Source organism: Myotis lucifugus, unplaced genomic scaffold, assembly GCF_000147115.1.
Source record: "Myotis lucifugus unplaced genomic scaffold, Myoluc2.0 scaffold_16, whole genome shotgun sequence".
Classification (NCBI taxonomy): domain Eukaryota; kingdom Metazoa; phylum Chordata; class Mammalia; order Chiroptera; family Vespertilionidae; genus Myotis; species Myotis lucifugus.
Window position 1 is genome coordinate 13,505,747 of NW_005871064.1, and position 20,216 is coordinate 13,525,962.

A 20,216-nucleotide genomic window follows, 5' to 3' on the forward strand; every position below is an offset into this window, starting at 1 on the left:
AGTTAGTTAGAGCGTCCTCCTGATACATCCAGGTTGCAGGTTTGATCCCAGGTCGGGCACATACAATAATCAACCAATGAATGCACAAATAAGTGGAATAACAAATCAATGTTTCTCTCTCCAGCCCCCTTCCCCCACCCCTCTCTCTCTCAAATCAAGAAAGAAAGACAGGAAGGAAGGAAGGAAGGAAGGAAGGAAGGAAGGAAGGAAGGAAGGAAGGGAGAGAGGGAGGGAGGAAGGGAGGGAGGGAGAAAGGAAAGGAAAGGAAGGAAGGAAGAAAGAAAAGAATAAAATAAGAAAACATAAAATGTGATCCCTGTTTTGGAGCTCAAAAATCAATAAATGGAAAAAACCAAAATATAAAGAGAAGTCAGCGGTCTCTGACACATTAAACAAAGTCTAAGGGGGTCTCTCTCTTGGCTGCTGAACGTTTCCTGTTCTTTACAATGATCTCCTTTGAGTTTAGAACGTCTTAGTGTGATCTCAGTGAATCCTCACAGCGACCCTCTGCGGGAGATGCTGTGGCCCCACTTCACGGAGGAGCAAAGTGAGGTGGTGACGTGCCTAATGCTGACCAGGAAGTCGAGCAGTAGAGCCAGGATCAACCTGCAGAAGTCCTACTCCTGATCCTTCTTCCAACCCCAGCTCCTGGAAAGCCACTAACCTGGAACTACTGGCCACAGACTCCACCCTGCTGTCTCGCTTTGCTCAGTCGTCACCAGTGGCTCTTTCGAGACACCCGAGGATTTGGGTTGTTTCCATTTGAAATGGCAAGACCTCCTGGCTTATTTCTCCAGGATGCCTGCAGATTAAGGGCCCTTGGTGGATTAATACCATCTATTTCTAGAAAAAACTGAGGGTAACTTATAATGAAGACATAATGAAAGTAAGCAGGACAACTGAAAAAGGGAGAAAAGAGCCACAAACCAAAAAGTTTTGTGCCTGAGGAAGAAGGGTTTATTGCTCTGTGTAGAAAGGCCAATGTTTTTAAGGCCTTGTATACCCACCAGGATTCCTGCCTGAAGTGTCTGCTCCTTCAAAAAGATGAGGTCCATCCCTCCTTCAGCATGTTTCCGCCTCCCTCTCCGCCTCCTCGCGGCAGCATCATCTCTTCTGAGGCTCCCGTTGACAATCTGCCCGGTCACTGGGTGGATCAGGCCAGCTTGCAGAATCCCAGACAAGTCCATGCCAAGGGCTCCTTGAAGTGAACTGATAGCCCCAATCTTAGGGGTGCTGGCACTCACTGGGAAAGGGGATGTGGCTCCTGGGGACCCCTCAGATGTGCAGGAGAGGTCTATTGCTGACTCCCCATGCCAGCCATTGAGGATGATGGGGGGGTGCCCATGGGTGGCAGAGAACTGTTCCAGGTTCCGAGCCTTTGCATCCCGCTCCACTTCAAACTCGTAAGGACGTCTGTGCTTTTGCTCATCCTTTGCGAAAACTGGAGCCAAGAAGCTGTCCTGTGAACACACACATGTGGCTGAATGCCAGCCGTTCCTTCAGGCCCGACTTCCTTGGGCCGAGTATGATTTCTAATCATCTTCTAGCTCAAGCCTTCTCAAACTTTAGTACCAGATCACCTGGACAGCTTGTTAAAATGCAGATTCCACTTCAGTGGGCCTAAGAGTCTGCATTTCTAACAGGTTGCCATATGCTGCTAACACTGCTTGTCCATGACCTACACCTGGAATTGCAAGATTTTAATTTAGGGAATCTCAACTTCGGCTGTACATCAGGATCAACTGGGAAGTTTAAAAAATACTCCAATACTCAGTCCACACACACACACACACACACACACACACACACACACACACACCAATTAAATCAGAACCAGCAGCTCTTCAAGGTTCCCAGTGGATTCCAATGTGCAGTTGAGAGGGTAAGTGTGCTCATTAGTGTACCTCCAATTAATCTTGACTTTTAAGTTTGAAGTTATAAAAATAAAATAAAACTCATTCCTGCTTTGATTTTCCTAATTTCTATCAGCTGCCACCCTTCCTTAGTCCTCCATGTGTTGAACACACAAATCCATTCATGCCCCTCTTCCTCACATGCCTGCCAATTTCCTTGCCTTTCTTTGTATTCACTCTGCCATTGACCTAGTCTAGAACCTCACCTCTTCTGCAGCTCCTCACGTGGCCTCCAGCTGCTGAGGCACCCCTCTTTCCTGACCCCAGCCCCCATGAGCCTGCACACCACTCCAGCTGACCTGAAAAACCCTGCCTTCATCACGCATTTTCCTGCTCTAAAACTTGTAATGGCTCTTCGCTGCCTACAGGATAAAAATCCAAATTCTTCAATTAACACTAATGGTTGTACCAATCCACCCCCCCGCCCCCCAAAAAAACCCTATCCATTCAGTAAACAGGTTGAATGGATGACTCAGCCGAGAAGTGCAAAGCTCCCCCACTCTCTGTTTCATGGTCAACACCATTCTTTCGGCCTCACCTTCTGGATCTGGGCCACCAACGCTGCACCGTTGCTGAAGCTGTGCTCCGATGCTTCAGGCTCCGAGAGGCTGCTTCGAGAGCCAGCAGTGCTGGTTAACACAGGGGCGGGCAGGGTGCCCGAGGGCTCATACTGCTGGCTGGAGGGCCACTTCCCATTCAACACCACGTGGCAGATGTTATCTAGGCGGTTGATTATCACTCGATCCTGTAAAAAAAAAAGAAAAAGACAAAATCTCTGAGGAATAAGTACCAAGTTACCCAAGTTTGAAAAGTCCCCTGAGATCAAGTTTTCTAACCAGAACAAACTGATTAGAAAGGAGTGCTCACTTTATAATCCTTAAAATAAAGTTCATAGTCTGGACAATAAAAATCAAAGCCACAGCTGCTGTAAATACGAAGACAACTTAACACTTTTGTCTTATGGTCTAATTAGTCAAGTGCATATACCTTCAAATGTTCAAATGTTACAATACTAATACCTTTTCCAGATATTAAACCTTTCTCTGAATCTGTTACTCAGAAATACTCTGGAAGGTAAATATAAAGAATTCAGAGCTGAGAATGGCCTGGAGGAAAAGGAAGGCGCTGGGAGAGACCTTTGGCCACTCCGAGAAGGAGTAGAGGGTTTTCTCCTGCAGCAGCTGCGCGATGGTCGGGGCCCGGGCTTCCTGCAGGTCGTCTCCGATGTCGCCAGTGAGGCCGGACGTCGAGCTCTTGCTCTCCTCTTCAGAGTATTTCCCTGGGTAATCTGGGAAGAAAGGTTACAAATTTAGATACTGGAGAGAGAGGAGTGATCTGAAAGATCAGGATAGCCGACCTCTTTTTAAAATTAGCCCATTCTGTGTTATTTTAAATTGAATATTAATTACCATGCCTTCTATCTCCAGAAGGACCACACAGGTTAAACTGTAAAGGTAGATGTGCTCTAGGGCAACCCATACAAGTCATGAGAAGAGTTGCATCCACACCCCAACAAAAACAACAAGAAAATAGGAGAGAGAGGATGTTTTCCTGTGGACCCAAGAGTGAGAGGAGTGAATGACCACAAAGAGACTTTCATTTGGGGTAGTAGATAAGAGGAAATCAAACATTATAATCCTTAGATGCATGTGAAGGGACAGTCTATGAAATGCATCACAGCAAAAAGCTGATGTTTTGTTTTGTTTTTGTTAATCCTCACCCGAGGATATTTTTCCCATTGATTTTTTAGAGAGAATGGAAGAGAGGGGGGAGAGACAGAGAGAGAGAGAAACATCGATCGGTTGCCTCCCACACGTGCCCCGACCCTCTATCCACTGAGCCAAACCGGCTAGGGCCGTGGTCGGCAAACTGCGGCTCGCGAGCCACATGTGGCTCTTTGGCCCCTTGAGTGTGGCTCTTCCACAAAATACCGACTTCTGCGCATGGGCCACAAAGTTTCAATCGCACTGTACGTGCGCACCCACACATGGTATTTTGTGGAAGAGCCACACTCAAGGGGCCAAAGAGCTGCATGTGGCTCTCGAGCTGCAGTTTGCCGAGCCGCAGTTTGCCGACCACTGGGCTAGGGCAACAGGCTGTTAATGAAAAGGATGAAAAGTCATAAAACCTACTGCAAAGGTAAAACAGACACGATTCATGTAAAAAATGATGCATAGGAACCTAGGACATTTAAATTACTTCACTGATACAAAGAAATGGAAATGCAACTTATTCTTTCAAGTTTCAGTGGATCTTTAAAGATCCACTTACCAGGAAGGACAGGGAGTGAATTAGAGGGGGTCAAAATGCCTTGGGCAGGAAAAGTTGTGAACCTCTCTTCCTGGTGAAATGACAAGGAATGTGTATCCTCTGATAGGTACAGATTTAACTTTAAAAAAAAATTTTATTTTTCAATTACAGTTTACACTCAATATTTTGTATTAGTTTCAGGTGTACAACATAGTGGTCAGATAATCACATACTTTACAAAGTGGTCCCCCCAATATTTGAAGTGCCCACCTGGCACCACACAGAGCTCACTTTTGACTGTACAAGTCTCTTGGGGAACTGGAGAGACCCCTTACCATGAGCAGGGCCTTGTTAGGCCGGGGATTCAGGGATACACAAGAGAGATGTGGCCCTGGCCCGCAAGGATCGTACAGTTTCATGGGGAAAGAAAGGAAAACAGCAAATAAAAAACCACCACAGCAATAATAAACAAATAACTACAATTATGAACCATGGTGAGTGCTAGAAAGGGAAAGAAACAAGGTGCCATGCCGGCAGGGGGAAGGCTGGTGGAGAGGGGATCCCACTGGCAAGAAGATGAGGAGGCAATGGGGAAGGGTGCTCTGGACATGTGGAGGAACTGAGACACATCCAGGGAAAGGCACAGGGATGAGGCTGGAGGGGCAGACTCCTCTAGGTCATGCTGAGTTTTTAGGCCATGAAAGTAATGCCACTTTTATTCGAGATCCTACGGGAAGCACCACTGAAAGGTGTTAAGCAGAGGAGATGGATTTAAGTTTTCAGAAAAAGCAAAATGATGTGTGAGAGAAAACCCTGGAAAAGGAGCCAGGAGATCTGGGAACTGGCCCAATAGCCGTGCCAAAGACTGCTCCTTCAGCTGTAGAATTCCAGTCTCAGAAACAGCTAACCCCCCTGCCCCACCTAGTCCACATCACACACGTGTGAGGGCCCTTCAGAGGGCTGCAGAAGCACTTTTAGAAGCATCAGTGCAAAGAACTTTCACCCACAAATATGCGCAAGCTTATCAAGTTCACTGCCCCCTTCCACCTCAGCTCAGCAAGGCTGCCACTGCCCCTTCCACCTCCACTCAGCAAGCCTGCCACTGCCCCTTTCCACCTCCGCTCAGCAAGCCTGCCACTGTCCCCTTCCACCTCCGCTCAGCAAGGCTGCCACTGCCCCCTTCCACCTCCGCTCAGCAAGGCTGCCCCTGCCCCTTTCCACCTCCGCTCAGCAAGGCTGCCACTGCCCCTTCCACCTCCGCTCAGCAAGCCTGCCACTGCCCCCTTCCACCTCCGCTCAGCAAGGCTGCCCCTGCCACTTCCACCTCAGCTCAGCAAGGCTACCACTGCCCCTTCCACCTCCGCTCAGCAAGGCTGCCACTGCCACCAAAGGACATCAATGCACCGCAGCTCTCCTGTAAACCATACTCATCTATACCCTGCACTTGTTTGACTGCCTGGGTTTCAAAAAGCAAAGTGGGTTTTGTAATTCACACATGGCAGCCGACCTTCGTGGCCTGGGGTGAGGAGGATGGGCAGGTCAGACTGGCTCCTCTGAGTCAGCTGGGTCCACAAGCCACTTTCAGCTCAGCTCCTCTGTCCTTATCCTAGCTAGTGTGCCAACTGTAATTTGGGTTCAGAAGATATTCCAAGATAATCACATCACAATAACTAAAACCAAAGGCCAGGAAATCACTGTATCTATATCCCTGCAAGGCATGAAAAATCTCAGGGGCATCTAGATTCTTAATATTTTAAAATTCCTTCTAACTTGAACCCTCATCTAAGATCCCCCTATTTAAAAAAAGATCAAGTATGTCTGTATATTTGTTGAGTTACTTACAATTTTATTTTAATTTCTGCTGAGTTACTAAAACGACTCTGCTGAGTTACTAATGACCCAACATTAAGTCACAGGGTTTCAACAATGAATGAACAGACAGTGCTATCTTTCTTCACCTTAATAAAGATCACATTTATTTGTATTTTTGTGGAGTGCCTGAAAAATTCCATCTATATTAAGCTGCAGGTTCCTAAGGTTCCCCGGCTGTTATGTTCTACTTAGTTTGAAATGCCCTATCTAGTGGAATAGCCAATTATTCCCCTTGATGCCAACCCTAGCATCTATCGGATAAGAAGCACACAGCCTCTGCCTTAATCACATGGCTGATGCGGTAAAGGTGCTATGATCATCTACAACCCTCCTCGCTTTTCTGGAATGACCAGAGTTAAGCTACTGTCTCATTTTCAGACCAAGGCTTGGGGGACCTTCAGTTTTAAACACATGGTGAGTGCTGGTAGACCTGTTTCAGAAGCCGTAAAACTCTTAGCACTCCCCATTTCCTCCTCCGCCCCCTCCCTGTCACGTGAGAACTGGCTTATCCAAGATACCACAAAGTCCCACATACTGTACCTTGACTATGGCAGTTTCCATCTCTGTCATAGTCATCTTTACTCTCGAAATCCATGTCTTCTGACTTGAGCTCACTTCCTTCAGGAGGATACATAGGGAACCCTTTCTTCCCTTCTGCACTTTCTTTCCAAGGTTCTTTTACAAGTTCATGCTTCACTTTAAATGGCTCCAATGGAATGGCCGTGAGCTCACCCTCCATTGTGATGTTATTAGTTTTGCTTTTGTACAGGTCTGGGCTATGACCCTTGGGCTTCTCCACTTCAAATTCATCACTCTCCAGGCCGCGTGTCCACCTCTCCAAGTGTTTGCAGTGGCACTGACAGGCCACTTGAGGAAAAGCTCCCTGCAGCCCGGCACTCCGGCTCCCGGCCCCCAGGCGGCCTTTCTGGGCTTCCTCTGCATGGAGGCCTCGGCCCTTCTCTCCTGGAGTACTAGCGGTGGGCTCGCTCAGAGGCAGAACCTCTGGCCTACCCCTCCCGCCTGCTGCTACGTCCAAGTTTTCCTCCTCATTTTCCTCCTCTTCCTCCTCCTCATCACTGTGGTTCTGATTCAGTATCAAATCAGTTTCTAAACTCTTGTTTTCTAGTAAATCAATTAATTGCTGCTCTGATGACAGGTTTCTTTTGGAGTCACAGACACTAAGGTTACACATATCAACAAACCCACTTTCATTTCCTTGATCCAAGGAAGGGGAAGCCAAGAACTTGGCTTCCAGCTGCCCGACGCTTTCAGGCCTCTGCTTTGCCTCATTGCAGCAGAGCTCCTTGTCTCTTGCAAGAGACATCAACAAGTGTTCTCCATTTTTAATGTTCATTTGAGCTACTCCTGCTTCCAAACTATCCATAAGAGAGGGGCCTGCAGCTACTTCTGCCTCGTGGCCATTGGGCCGGCAGTTCGCACCTCTGCTTGCTGAAATGCCAAGGGCATCTGTTCTGGATTCTGTGTTGGTATGTGGGCTCTCCTGAAAAGAGCCCGGCTCTCGGCTGAGCCCCTTCTTACCATACATCATGCTCTCCAAGGACTCAGGCAGCAGACTTTCCTCATGGGTGATGGAGATGACATCCTGAACTTTAGAAATAAAGTTCTCACACGTTATGTCTGATAAGCTGCCCCCAGGTGGACCAAGATGATCATCCCTACCTTCTATTTGTCCTAGATTCTCAGGTTCAGTTTCAAGGGACTCTGAAGTCCTGCTCATTTGTGTGTATGTAGGAGATTCATAGAGTTTGGAGTTGGTCGGGTACAGGCAATAGAGACTCTCTGGAGCCTGGCTGTCAGGTCTTTTATGCTGGGCGTAGTTTCTGTAGGCGTCCAGGAAGGACAGCTGGGGGTCAGTCATGACATAATAGTCAGTGCGATTCAGCCCATGTTTGGCGGTGCCGATGAGCAGGTCCCGATCGTGCTTCCCACATTCCCACCACACTGGGAGGTAGAGGCTGGGCCTGCAGAGTTGGAGGCGTTCGTGCAGCTGGGGACACGTTAGCACCTGCTCTCGGACCTTCCGTAATAGTTCAATGCGGTACAGAGTTCTTGCAGCCCGTTCCTCAGTGATGGGTTCAACACAGATGGTGGGATCTGGGGGACCTGGGAAGGTAAACAAAGAGCCCATCACTTCAGGGAGCCCTCGGTTACTTGCTGCCCACCTGAGTCCCTGCTCTTTGGTCTTACAGTTTAACTCCCTAGTTCCTCAGCACGGCAGTCTCAGTGTGTGTGCCCCTGCCAAAATGAAAAGCTAAAAGAGAACGGGAGGTTTTTTATGAAACAGGACAGACCCAGCGAGAAAACTTCAGTTCTGGAAGTAAGATTAGTTCCCCTGCAGTAAGCATGTACTATGTGCCCTCAACACTAGGTGCTTTACACCTGTTAGTTCTCACAGAAAGTCTAAGATACCAACACCATCCTGTTTTAAGGTTAAGGAAACATGTTCAGATAAGCTAACTTGCTCAAGGTGGCAGAACCAGGACTCTGATCCAGGTCTTGTCAGTGGGATGCCAAGGTCCAGCTCTTCCCACTCTATCCAAGCTCCTCAGCTTTAGTGAAAACACACTAATCATGCCACCCAGGGGCAAGAGTTGGGGCATCTGTATGTGCTGTCAAACAGCCCAGCACCCAAACTGAGTAGGCTCAATGTGTGTTTTAGCTTTTCTAAAATATAGCCACATGGCCCAGAACAAGTTTATCTACAAGGATGAGGCTGAGGAGGACCTCGGAGGAACTGCTGCAAATAATTCCAAGCAGGAAGAAATTTCTCAGAAGAGGTCTCTATCAGACCAGATGTTAAATGACAGCCACTTCCTTTCTCTAGCTACATGTCAATACATGATAAATGAAGTTAAGATTTAATCTGTGGAAGGTGCAAAGTTCATAGCAGGATAAATCTATGAGACTTAACGAAGTAAAACTATACCTTGGAAAAGGTGATTAATAGTAGTCTCAATATTTCTGTGAGGTTTTAATCTGAATTTCAATTTTTGTTGGAGTTACATCATTTTGGGAGAAAGATTTTATTTTATGAGGGTAGACCCAATTTGGAGTTCATAAATTTGTGAAAACCCACTTGTTTTTACCTGAAATCTTCAGGTAGACTCCACTTTTATAATTATACCTAAAATAATTCTGAACCTGGAAAATAAGCATGTTCTTTCCTTGTCTCATCTGGGATACCATGACAGAGTTTTCTCACCGCCATCTTTCCACGGGGGCAGACGGCAGACGTGCCGGCACATGGCCACAAAACTATAAAAATAGTGTTCCAGGCTCTCATCCGATTTCTTGTCCAAACGAGAAATGATGCGGAACTGTGTCCAGTCGAAAGTTTTCTTTTCTTGATCATAAACAACACCAAAGGAAGACACTGTTCTGTAGAAGTCAGCTTGCTCCCTCCTTGTCCACCTGAGATTTAATCAGAAAGGGAGGGTGAGCAGTTTCCCTTTCTTTATAAAAAACCAACAACTAACTTATTAAACACCTACCTAAAGAGACTGTGAAGTCAAGAAAGCAGGTAGGGCTGGCTTGTCTATTTTATTGCTTATTTTTATGTAAGTTAAATTGGGCTGAGAGTCTTATAATGAACACAACCTACCAGCCGACCTGCACTTGCACACCTTTCAGCTCTCTCCTGGTACTTACCTCTCCATTTCTAAACCCTGTGTGCCTATTTGTGATCTCCTGACTCATCAGTTTGAGAAATTACCTAGTTTATTTCCTCTTGTGAGAAAGATTTTTATAATCCTCTGTATGCTTACACATTTTGCCATATTTTTTGCCCGTTTGACATCCTAGAATCACAGAATCCTGGAGGGACCTTCCAGACCTTGAAATTCACCTCCTTCGTTTTACAGACGAGAAGCTGGTCCAGAGAAGGAAAGCACCTCCCTCAGCCACACCTCCCGACTCCTTACTGCTCACTGGCTTGCTTCCTGGTTACATATAGGCAGGTCGCCCATATCAATTATTTTCTCTAGAACACAAAGACTCTCTAGTCTTTATATCCTGTAGGATTAAGATAATGACTTAAGGGGTTGGATGATTAAACTCCACCATAGTCTTTGAGGGGCTTTGGGCACTGCATTCTTCACCCCCAGAAGAAGTGGGCGGAGTGCAGCAAGGGGATCACAGGAAGAGTGAGAAGCGGGAAAGAAGGGGCTCTGGCTCTTCTCTTCGGAGCTGCGAAAGACGGAAGAACTATTTCCCCCGTATCACCCAATTTCATAAAGCCAGGAGTGCAAAGAGGTAACTGAATGTGTTATGTGGTGGTGCTTTAACTCACTGGGTGTTACAGCAGAGGGATGGAGGTATATAAAAACTCAAAGAATTGCAGCTTTGTTAATTTTTCTGGTGGTATCATTCCTAACCTGGCTTTCTGTAGCCATTTTTAGCTTAATTCTCAGGCAGGAAAGTAACTCCTGCCAATTAATATCTTCCTCCTAGGCTGGCTTTGTTAAAAAAAAAAATCCAGCCGAAACCGGTTTGGCTCAGTGGATAGAGCGTCGGCCTGCGGACTGAAGGGTCCCAGGTTCAATTCCGGTCAAGGGCATGTACCTGGGTTGTGGGCACATCCCCAGTAGGAGATGTGCAGGAGGCGGCTGATCGATGTTTCTCTCCCATCGATGTTTCTAGCTCTCTATCTCTCTCCTTTCCTCTCTGTAAAAAAATCAATAAAATATATTAAAAAAAAAAAAAATCCTGCCCTAACCGGTTTGGCTTAGTGGATAGAGCGTCAGCCTGCGGACTCAAGGGTCCCAGGTTCGATTCCGGTCAAGGGCATGTACCTTGGTTGCGGGCACATCCCCAGTAGGGAGTGTGCAGGAGGCAGCTGATCGATGTTTCTCTCTCATCGATGTTTCTAACTCTCTATCCCTCTCCCTTCCTCTCTGTAAAAAATCAATAAAATATATTTTTAAAAAATCCTTACATGAGGATATGTTTTTTTATTTTTTTTGGGGGGGGGAGAGGGAGGGAGGAAAGGAGGAAGAGAGGGGGAGAAAAGGAGGAAGAGAGGGAGAGAGAAAGGGAGAGGGAGAGGGAGAGGGATGGAGAGGGAGAGAGAGAGAGAGAAAGAGAGAGAGAGAGAGAGAGAGAGAGAGAGAGAGAGAGAGAGAGAGAAATATCGATCAGTTGGCTCCTATATGTGCAGCAACCGAGATTGAGCCTGTAAGTGGCCCTGATCAGAAATTGAACCCACAACTTTTCGGTGCAGGGCAGTGGTCGGCAAACTCATTAGTCAACAGAGCCAAATATCAACAGTACAACGATTGAAATTTCTTTTGAGAGCCAAATTTTTTAACTTAAACTATATAGGTAGGTACATTGTTATTAAATTAATTAGGGTACTCCTAAGGCTTAGGAAGAGCCACACTCAAGGGGCCAAAGAGCCACATGTGGCTCTCGAACTGCAGTTTGCCGACCACGGGTGTAGGGGATGATGCACAAGTCAACTGAGCCACCATACCTGGCATTTCTTGGTATTTATTGTTTTCAAAGGCTTGACAAGGACTGGCAGCTATAATAAGACAGCTTCAATGCACACTATTCACTTTGCTGCTAAAAGAACATCTGATATATGCCCTTTGTCACTTCTTAAAAAATTTTTTTTCTTTATTGATTAAGGTATTACATATGTGTCCTTATCCCTCCATTGCCCCCCCGCCCCCCGCATCCCCTCGCTCATGCCCTCACCCTTCTGGTGTCTGTGTCCATTGGTTATGCTTATATGCATGCATACAAGTCCTTTGGTTGATCTCTCCCCCTTACTCCCACCCTCCCCTACCTTCCCTCTAAGGTTTGTCGGTCTGATCGATGCTTCTCTGTCTCTGGATCTGTTTTTGTTCATCAGTTTATGTTGTTCACTATATTCCACAAATGAGTGAGATCATGTGATATTTATCTTTCTCTGACTTATTTCGCTTAGCACAATGCTCTCCAGCTCCATCCATGCTGTTGCAAATGGTAGGAGTTCCTTCCTTTTTATAGCAGCATAATATTCCACTGTGTAGATGTACCAGTTTTTTAATCCACTCATCTGCTGATGGGCACTTAGGCTGTTTCCAAATCCTAGCTATGGTGACTTGTGCTGCTATGAACATTGGGTGCATGTATCCTTTCTGACTGGTGTCACTTTTATCCAGCAGGTGTTTTTAAGCCCCATCCCCAGAGACTGGGGTCCCATTTAGGAAAGAGGGTCAAGTTGGAAAATCATAAACATCTTGGAATTGTGAACAGAGGCTCCTAGATCTCATCAGACTCCCCAGTCAGCAAGACAATAATAACATCTGGAGGCTGGCTCTAATTAATTTTGGAGACCCCCTATCTCCATGAGAGAACATGAAGTACACTTCCCTGTGGCTCTCAGCTTTCCTTTTTGTCCCCTTTCCCCAGCGGGCAGCTCAGCACGCCCTCTCGGCCACTGGTTTTTATTTTACCTCTTTTGGGCTTCCTTGTTGATGAGGTCCATTTCAGAAGTCCTCCTGAACATCTCTTCCTGGACCCAGTATCCTTGGTTACCTGGTCCCAGAATTTCAGGCCGGCAGAGTTCCTTGCGGTTGCAACGCTGGTAAATAGTGACCAGTCGTCTAAGCCGAGCTGTGAGCGCAGATGAAACTGGCCAGGGCGATTTGTCTGGGTCGGAGCCATCCTGGGCTTCAAACATCAGTGAGGACATTAGTATTTACAAACAGAACCCAACAGAGGTGACTGAATAACTGAATGAGCTCAAGTGTTAGGCCTAGCTAGTGGGCTGCAATTTTGCTTTAGAAACAGCTTGGTGTGGTTGGCTGGTCTCTCTCAAATACAAACGTGCCTGTCTGCGGGGGCAGAACTGATTGAGAACCTCGTTCTAAGCCAGGAACAAGCAGACCCTCTGAGGCCTCCCCCATGGAGAACTATGGGCTTTTGTGTAGCTGGGCTTTTCAACTGCCAAAGACTATAAAGTGTGAATTCAGAAAAACAAACCAAAAAAAATCCAAACCAAACCAAACCCTCCTAACTTTTCTCCCCCGCCAAACATTTAAATTAAAAAAAAAAGAAAGGAAACCGTAATTCCTTTGTTTCCCTCAGACTCCACCTGATGTCAGAGACCATCAGTGATTTCAGTTTTGAACTTCAGTGACAGGCGGAGGAGGCTGGCCAGGGCCAAGCTGCAGCTCCGTGTACTACTCCCGGGGAGTTTGACCAAGGCCCACTTCCGTGGCTTTTTAAAAGACCCTCCTTAAAAAACAGCATTTTATGAACCGGGACCTTACTTTTCTTTGCCTTCAGAAGGTCACAGTCTCACCTGCCCGGCTGTCATCCTTCTTCTCACCAAAAATGCCATCCCCTCCGTCACTGGAACTCTCCTGGGGATAAAGAAAGCCATCAGCAAAGCTGCAGCTCAGAGGAAAGCACCCAGGCAGCCCTTGTTCAGAAGGAACAAACGTGCAGAGATCTGCCCAGGAACAGCTCCAAGGCCACGGCCCCTGAGAAATGAAGCTCACTGAGGCACAATTGTAAAAGAGCCAGAAAGCAGTTTATTTAAAATAAGCACTTTTCCCCTGAATTGTGTGGAATGCAGAGAATTACAGCTCAAAGAATGATGAAGTTGAATGTTCTCCCTGGCAGTTACATTTTACAAGCACTATTTTAGCTGTGAATTTAAATATTTGCTTTACCATGCAATGTAATAGTCATTTCACAAAGGTTGTGCCTACATTTCTGCTGTGAAAAGTATCATGCTCATGTTCATTATGGTTAGCTTACTTTAGTCACAACAAAAAATGCTATTTCCCTGAAACACGGCTGCTGCAGGCTTGAGACTGATGGTGCAAAGTCCCAGGAATTTAAAAATAAATTCTCGCTCTGAGGCTCTGGTTGAATCTGGAGTAGTATCACAGGCATGAAGCTTATCCAAGTTGGAGCATTGTTCAAACTGGCACTAATGGATTCCTTCAAGAACTCCTTGGTTTCAGGAATGGAACCTTAAAAGCTCCTTGTATATAAGGCATATGGAATTTGGGGGTGGGAGGAGAGAGTGCTGTTTTTCCACTGGACTCCATTTTTAACATGAAAACTTGTTTTTGACCAGTATCTGTCGATCTGAATGATAGGAGAATGACCCCAGAGCAAAGACTTTGGCCATGTTAGAGCACAGGTCAGACGAGAAAGGTAGGCCAGCTAACTGTTCTGTATAGCCTTCAAGGTAAGAATGGGTTTTAGATTTTTACAGGGAAGAAGAAGGAAAAGAAGGGGAAAGGGAGAGGGGGGGAGAGGGAGAAGATGTGTGACAGACTGATGTGGCCCCAGGCCCAGATATTTACTACCTGGTCCTTTACAGAAAATGCCTGCTGCCTCTGGGACGAACACACAGCACAGGGGGCCAGTAACCCAGGCATAGAGCAATGGACAGACACCTATGATGGACAATAGTTAAAATTCAAACCACTCTCACCCTGGCCAGTGTTGCTCAGTGGTTGGAGCGTTGTCCTATACACACGAAGGTGGAGGGTTTGATTCCTGGTTGGGGCACATACCCAGGTTTCAGGTTTGATTTCCGGTTGGGGCGTGTGTAGTAGGCAACTGATCTCTCTCTCTCTCTCTCTCTCTCTCTCCCATCTCTCTTTAAAAAACTATTTCAAGCCACTCTTTTGGGAGGCCCTGAAAGAGAACACTCTGAAAAGGCAACAGGAGTAGGGGTGCATTTTCTGAATGCATTTGTTTCTTACTAGAATAGTGAGAGGAGTTAACATTACTGAGAATTATGTGTTACTTAAAGCACAGTGGAAAACCCTTTACATGATGTCTCATTTAGTTCTCAGAATTGCTTTACGGGGGAGAAAGTATTACCAACCACATTTTACAGAAAACAAGTTGTTCCAAAGGCTCTGTAACTTGCCCAAGGTCACACAGCTAGTAAGTGGCAGAGTTGGGTTTCAAACACAGTAGTCTGAGGAGAGCCTACACTTTCAGCCACTGGCTATGAAAAACAAGGGACAAGAGGGTCCGGCTGAAACTTCTGTTTTGGAGAATGAAATATACTTAGAATTGGAAAACAGTAGTTTAACCTCTCTTTCTCAGCCCAAACTGTTTCCGGCCATCTAACGTTAGCGAAAAGTGGAAAATGTCAAGCTGGTCTACCGTACCCGTTTGAAGTAGCACTTAAACATGCCATCTCATCCCCTCCCACTACTTAGGTAGCTAAAAAATAGGCAAAAAAAAAAGCCCACAGCCATGCCTTATAGCCTTTCCTGCCATCAAGAACATTTTTCAGTATCCTTAGTATCCACGGCGATCCTCTGAAAGCTGAAATTTGTAATTACAAACACTTTCAGACTGAGGAATGTTCTACAGCCTATACAATTCGGGAGTCAGGTGCTGGAGCTGACACGTTCCTTATTATGACGCATGGGAGGCTGCTGTGGGCATCACCATACCCCACACAAATGGGGTGGCTCCCAGCTTGGTGTGAGGCAGGCACACACGACATTAGGTTTCCCTTCCAGTCAATCTAACGGTTTCTGTTGCTGCAGTTATACACCAACCACCCTTTTCTGAATCCTGCCCTCTCTTGGAGGCATGTCCCCTCTCCAGAAAGGACAGAATGGAGAAATATGTCATAACCTTGGTTAATAGCCACCTAATGGGAGTGTGTGGTGTGGACAGCAGTGACAGGGGGGTCACACAAGCACACCCAAAGCCCAGCGGCTGAACTAGTTATCTCAGGTTCTGCCTACAAGGAACAATGGAAAGAAATGTTCACCTTTGAAGAGGTATGAGTCAATCATTTCAGAGGGAAGGGTCCCAGAGAGTGCTGACAACAAGAATGTCAAAACAAAGGAAACTGACTACAACCGGCAATTTCTCCATCTTGAGCACGCATATGGTTTGGAGTCTGACAGTTCATCTGGCCTTGGGCAAAATATTTCCATCTTTCTCAGGCTCAGTTCTTCATTTGTAAATGGAGATAATACTTTTATTGGGTGACTGTGGGGTGTAAATGGGTTGATTGTGTAATGCGTTTAATCTGCTGGTACAAAACAAATGTCCAACAAATGGTAGCTGGGACTGAGGAAATACTAACAGTCCCAACTACAAGGTAATCACTCAGTATTTCTTTTTCAACTAAAATGTGTACTCTTGCCTTAACTGGTTTGGCTCAGTAGATAGAGCATCGGCCTGCGGACTGAAAGGTCCAGGTTCGATTCCAGTCAAGGGCATGTACATTGGTTGTGGGCACATCCCCAGTAGGAGGTGTGCATGAGGCGGCTGATCGATGTTTCTCTCTCATCGATGTTTCTACCTCTCTATCCCTCTCCTTTCCTCTCTGTAAAAAATCAATAAAATATACTTTAAAAAAATAAATAAAATAAAATGTGTACTCTCAGGAAGGTTTCCTAACATAATAAAACAGCAACAATATCAGCAACAGAAGTCTATTGAGTTAGATACTGTACTTTATATACATTTCCGCTTGTTTATGAGGGGATTTTAGACAAGAGGAAATTGCGGAGTGGGGAGGTTGACAATCTTGTCCAGTATTACCCAGCGTCTAAGTGGTGCATGGGATGCAAACCCAGGTCTGACACGACTGGTGAGCTCTAACCCTTGTGCAGCATTACCTCTGGGGGGTAGAAGGCACACTGCACTGAATCCAAAGCCTGGTCAGTACTAAGCGTAACTTAATTCCAGGCCATCACTTCTCTGAGGGTGTGGGGCTCTGTTCTGATCTGAAAACATAAGGTCTAGTCTCCCTAGCTCGTGGCTGCTCCTCCAGGCCTGGCTGCCTCCCCTGTTTGGTCTGGGTGTAGGTGGAGGTGGTAACAGTGGTAGCACAGATCCTGTGGGACCTGCAGACCCAGAGAATTCCCTCTATGCCCTCATTAAAGGCTGGCTGAGTAGTCTTCTCACATTTAGCAAACAATGAGTGTCTCGAGTGCCAGTAACTGTGCTAGGTTCTGGGGCTACGACAGTGGGAAATATGGAACCCTGATCCTTCTGGAGCCCGTGGTCTGATGGTATGACAGACACATTATGCTGGCCATGCAGTGTGATAAGTGCTCCTAAACACAGTGGACAAACAAGAGTCACCAACTCTACCAGACCCAAATCAGGTCAGGGAAAGATACCCAAGAAGTGACTTCTGAGCTTCACACTGAAGAACAAATAGGAGTTCACCAGGGGGAGAAGACAAGAGCTCTCGGTGTCAAGGCAACAGGACGTACAATGACGGAGTTAGAAAGATCCCACAGCCGTTTCCATTTTGCAGGAAAATCAAGCATCCTTCCACTCCTGCATAAACTTCATATGGAAAGTAAATACACATCAAAGGTCAGTAACATAAAATGGAGAGATCATGGAATTTAGAAAAAGATGTGAGCAGAGGAGACACTGCTTTTGTCCTTTAACTTTTGAAGCGGATTAAAACTGAGCTTCCTCTTTTCTAGAATGAGGATAAGAGTAATGCCTAACTGAAGGGGACCGCGCTTGTAAGGCTGGAAGTATTCTACATCCAAATATTACTGTTGTGTTCAGAGAACCCTCAAACTCTTAACTCAGAAGAAAAGGGTGATTTTTCAGTTCCAAACCGAATTTTTCTTACAATGGGATCAGACCATTAGGCATTATATTTCCCTGTAAGAATCTTTCTCAGGCTCACTGTGGAGATTTCAGAGGCACTTGGAGTAGCAGCAGCTAGGTATATGAGAGGAGGCTGTGCCACTACTCACTCCTATTTCTGTTCTAAGAGATGTTAATCTCCCTACATAATGGGTTTGGTAAAGAAAGACTCCAGGCCATTCTAAACACAAGTATACTTTTAGACCAACTGCTTTTGAAGGTCTCTGTAGGTTCATGGACTCCAGCTGCATTTGAAATCTGTTCACCAAAGTTCTTCTGCTATTAAACAGAGGGAGAGATTGGGGAAAGGGAGTACACTAGATCAGCGGTCACCAACTGGTGGTCTGTGGACCACTGGTGGTCCGTGAGGTCTGTAAGGTTGGCGACTGCTGGTTTAAGGAAACCTTTGGAGCAGCGGTCACCAACCGGTGGTCCGCGGACCACTTGGTCCGTGAGGTCCGAAAGGTTGGTGATTGCTGCACTAGATCATCTCAAACGTCCCTGCTAACTCTAACATTCCATGATTCTTCGTCTGCCACATTTGAAGAGGACAGCTGTCACAGTGTGCTCTGGAAGGCACCAGAGTAGTGAGGGTCTGGAGACGATGTGATATGAAGAAAGGCAGAGAAACCAGGGAAACTGCCCCTGCAGACTTAAAGAGATTAAGGTTGCTAACTGGCCTCAAGAATTAAAATCCTACCAGAGAGGAAAGAAAGAAGAGTTTTGTTCTTTGCAGCACCAAAGAAAACTAGACACAATCTATGGAACCAACTGGGAGCCAGATATCTGGGTCAGTGTAAGGGAGCATCACCCAATGAAATGGGCTTCCCTGGAGGGCAGCACATTCCTCTTCCCCCATGGACTCCTGGAAGTACCTGAACCTACCTGAATGACCCCCTGACATTGAAGTTGCCGAGGGGATGGACACTCAGACGTTTGTAGGGCTTCTTGCAATGCTAAGAGTCTCCCAATCTATTAACTGTTAAACTTTCTGCGTCCAGGTGTTTAATTCAGAGGAATTACTCTAGGTATGGATGATAGGCTCGTTGGGCTTCTTGAATCCTGCTTGCTGATCTGCCTGAGGGGAGGGGAGTAGGGGTTGGGCAGCAGGCTTGCTTCAGATGTTGGCTGTTTTACTGCATTTGTTACTTTAGCACATGAACTAGAAATCAAGCTTAACCTGTTACATAATCTGCCCACCTCAAAATCTGGGGGAAGCCACTCTCCACTCCATCTGCTTTAGATTATACTGTATTTATAGCCCAGGTTTTAGAGGTTTCAAGAGCAAAAGAAATAATATAGGCATCAATTTTATAAATGAATCAAAATGTAGTTCCAAAGGAGTTTTACCTTATTATAAGAAAACTTAAGTTATTTTATCAGTTTTGCTGCAACCCCTTCAGTGCTCAAAGCTCTCCAAGATCAAAGACTGACCAGTTAGACAGGTAAACTTTACTGAACAGCTCTCACCGGCCTGGCCTGCAGGAGGTCTGGTGACTGCCTTTCCATAGAAGCGCTGCCGGGAGGACGGCGCATGTATGCACAGCTGAAATACCTTCTCCCTTCTTCATTATGAAAAGAATACTTGATTGGAAAAGAGAATACCAGAATATCGAGAGAATACCTAGGTTGAGCTCTAACATCTAGTAGCTGAGAGAATTTGGCCAAGTTCTTTAATTTCCTGGGCCTAAATTTGCTCAGCTCTCAAAGGAGGGCAGTAATATCTGAAGTGTTTACTTCACAAAGTTGAGGTGAGAATCAAATGAAACAAATGGAAAAGGTTCTTTGGAAAGAGTCAAGTTCCACATAAGTATAAGGTATTGCTTTCATTTCTTTGGCAACAGAGTTGTTTTCTATGAAAAACACACCCCAAATTCCAGACAAAATAAGTAGCAGAAAAAGCTATGACCAAAATGGCAGAATTTGGGATTTAATTGTCAAGACCAGTACTCAATTTCCCTCAGGTCCAGGGTCTGAAGCTTCATGCTGATTTGCTTCAATCTACCACTCCCCAATTCACCGTAGGGAGACATGAAAACATAGCTTTGAAAAATAATTATTTCCTATTCTGGGAAAGTGATGTCATTATTACTATTACAGGAATCAGAGCTGATGGAAGCCAAAGTAAATATCACACATTCTCCAAACTAGAACCAAAAGAAAAGAGTTGATAACTTTTAGGTAGTGACCAGGAGAAGAGGAGAGATTATTTAGGCAATGAAGTAAGTTGGGGACAATGCTACAGTAGCCTGTGGGATCCAGAATTCATGAAATTAGCTCCACTCCTCAAAGCCAGGGAAAAAATAGTAAATGGTGCCTAAGTCCTGGTAAGGGTTTGTTGTCTTCTGCAAAGTCCCAGAAACTCATTTGTAAAATGCAATGCACACTTATGCTTCTGGGAAGGTGCACATTTCTTCACTCCTCACTCTAAGTATAGCTAAAACCCCTGGACATTATACATAAAACAAACATAAGAAAACTCTTATGCAAAGAGAATAAGGCAGACCACCTAGGGATCATGGACCTTAGCATATCATTAGCATATTACGCTTTTAT

The 20,216-nt window shown here is 45.8% G+C and overlaps 1 protein-coding gene across 4 annotated transcripts in view; it reads right to left on the reverse strand.

The window, feature by feature from the left end:
* Nucleotides 1-20,216, reverse strand: part of CHD6 (chromodomain helicase DNA binding protein 6) — a 170,202-nt gene that overhangs the window by 12,100 nt on the left and 137,886 nt on the right. For all 4 annotated transcript variants that reach the window (XM_023750885.1, XM_006085187.3, XM_023750887.1 and 1 more), the window contains 7 exons: nucleotides 13,348-13,408; nucleotides 12,497-12,713; nucleotides 9,259-9,467; nucleotides 6,576-8,159; nucleotides 3,050-3,201; nucleotides 2,452-2,658; nucleotides 1,008-1,460 (listed from right to left, as the gene is read on the reverse strand). In XM_023750885.1, coding sequence (XP_023606653.1) covers nucleotides 1,008-1,460; nucleotides 2,452-2,658; nucleotides 3,050-3,201; nucleotides 6,576-8,159; nucleotides 9,259-9,467; nucleotides 12,497-12,713; nucleotides 13,348-13,408 — 2,883 coding nt within the window. The remainder of the gene's footprint in view (nucleotides 1-1,007; nucleotides 1,461-2,451; nucleotides 2,659-3,049; nucleotides 3,202-6,575; nucleotides 8,160-9,258; nucleotides 9,468-12,496; nucleotides 12,714-13,347; nucleotides 13,409-20,216) is intronic.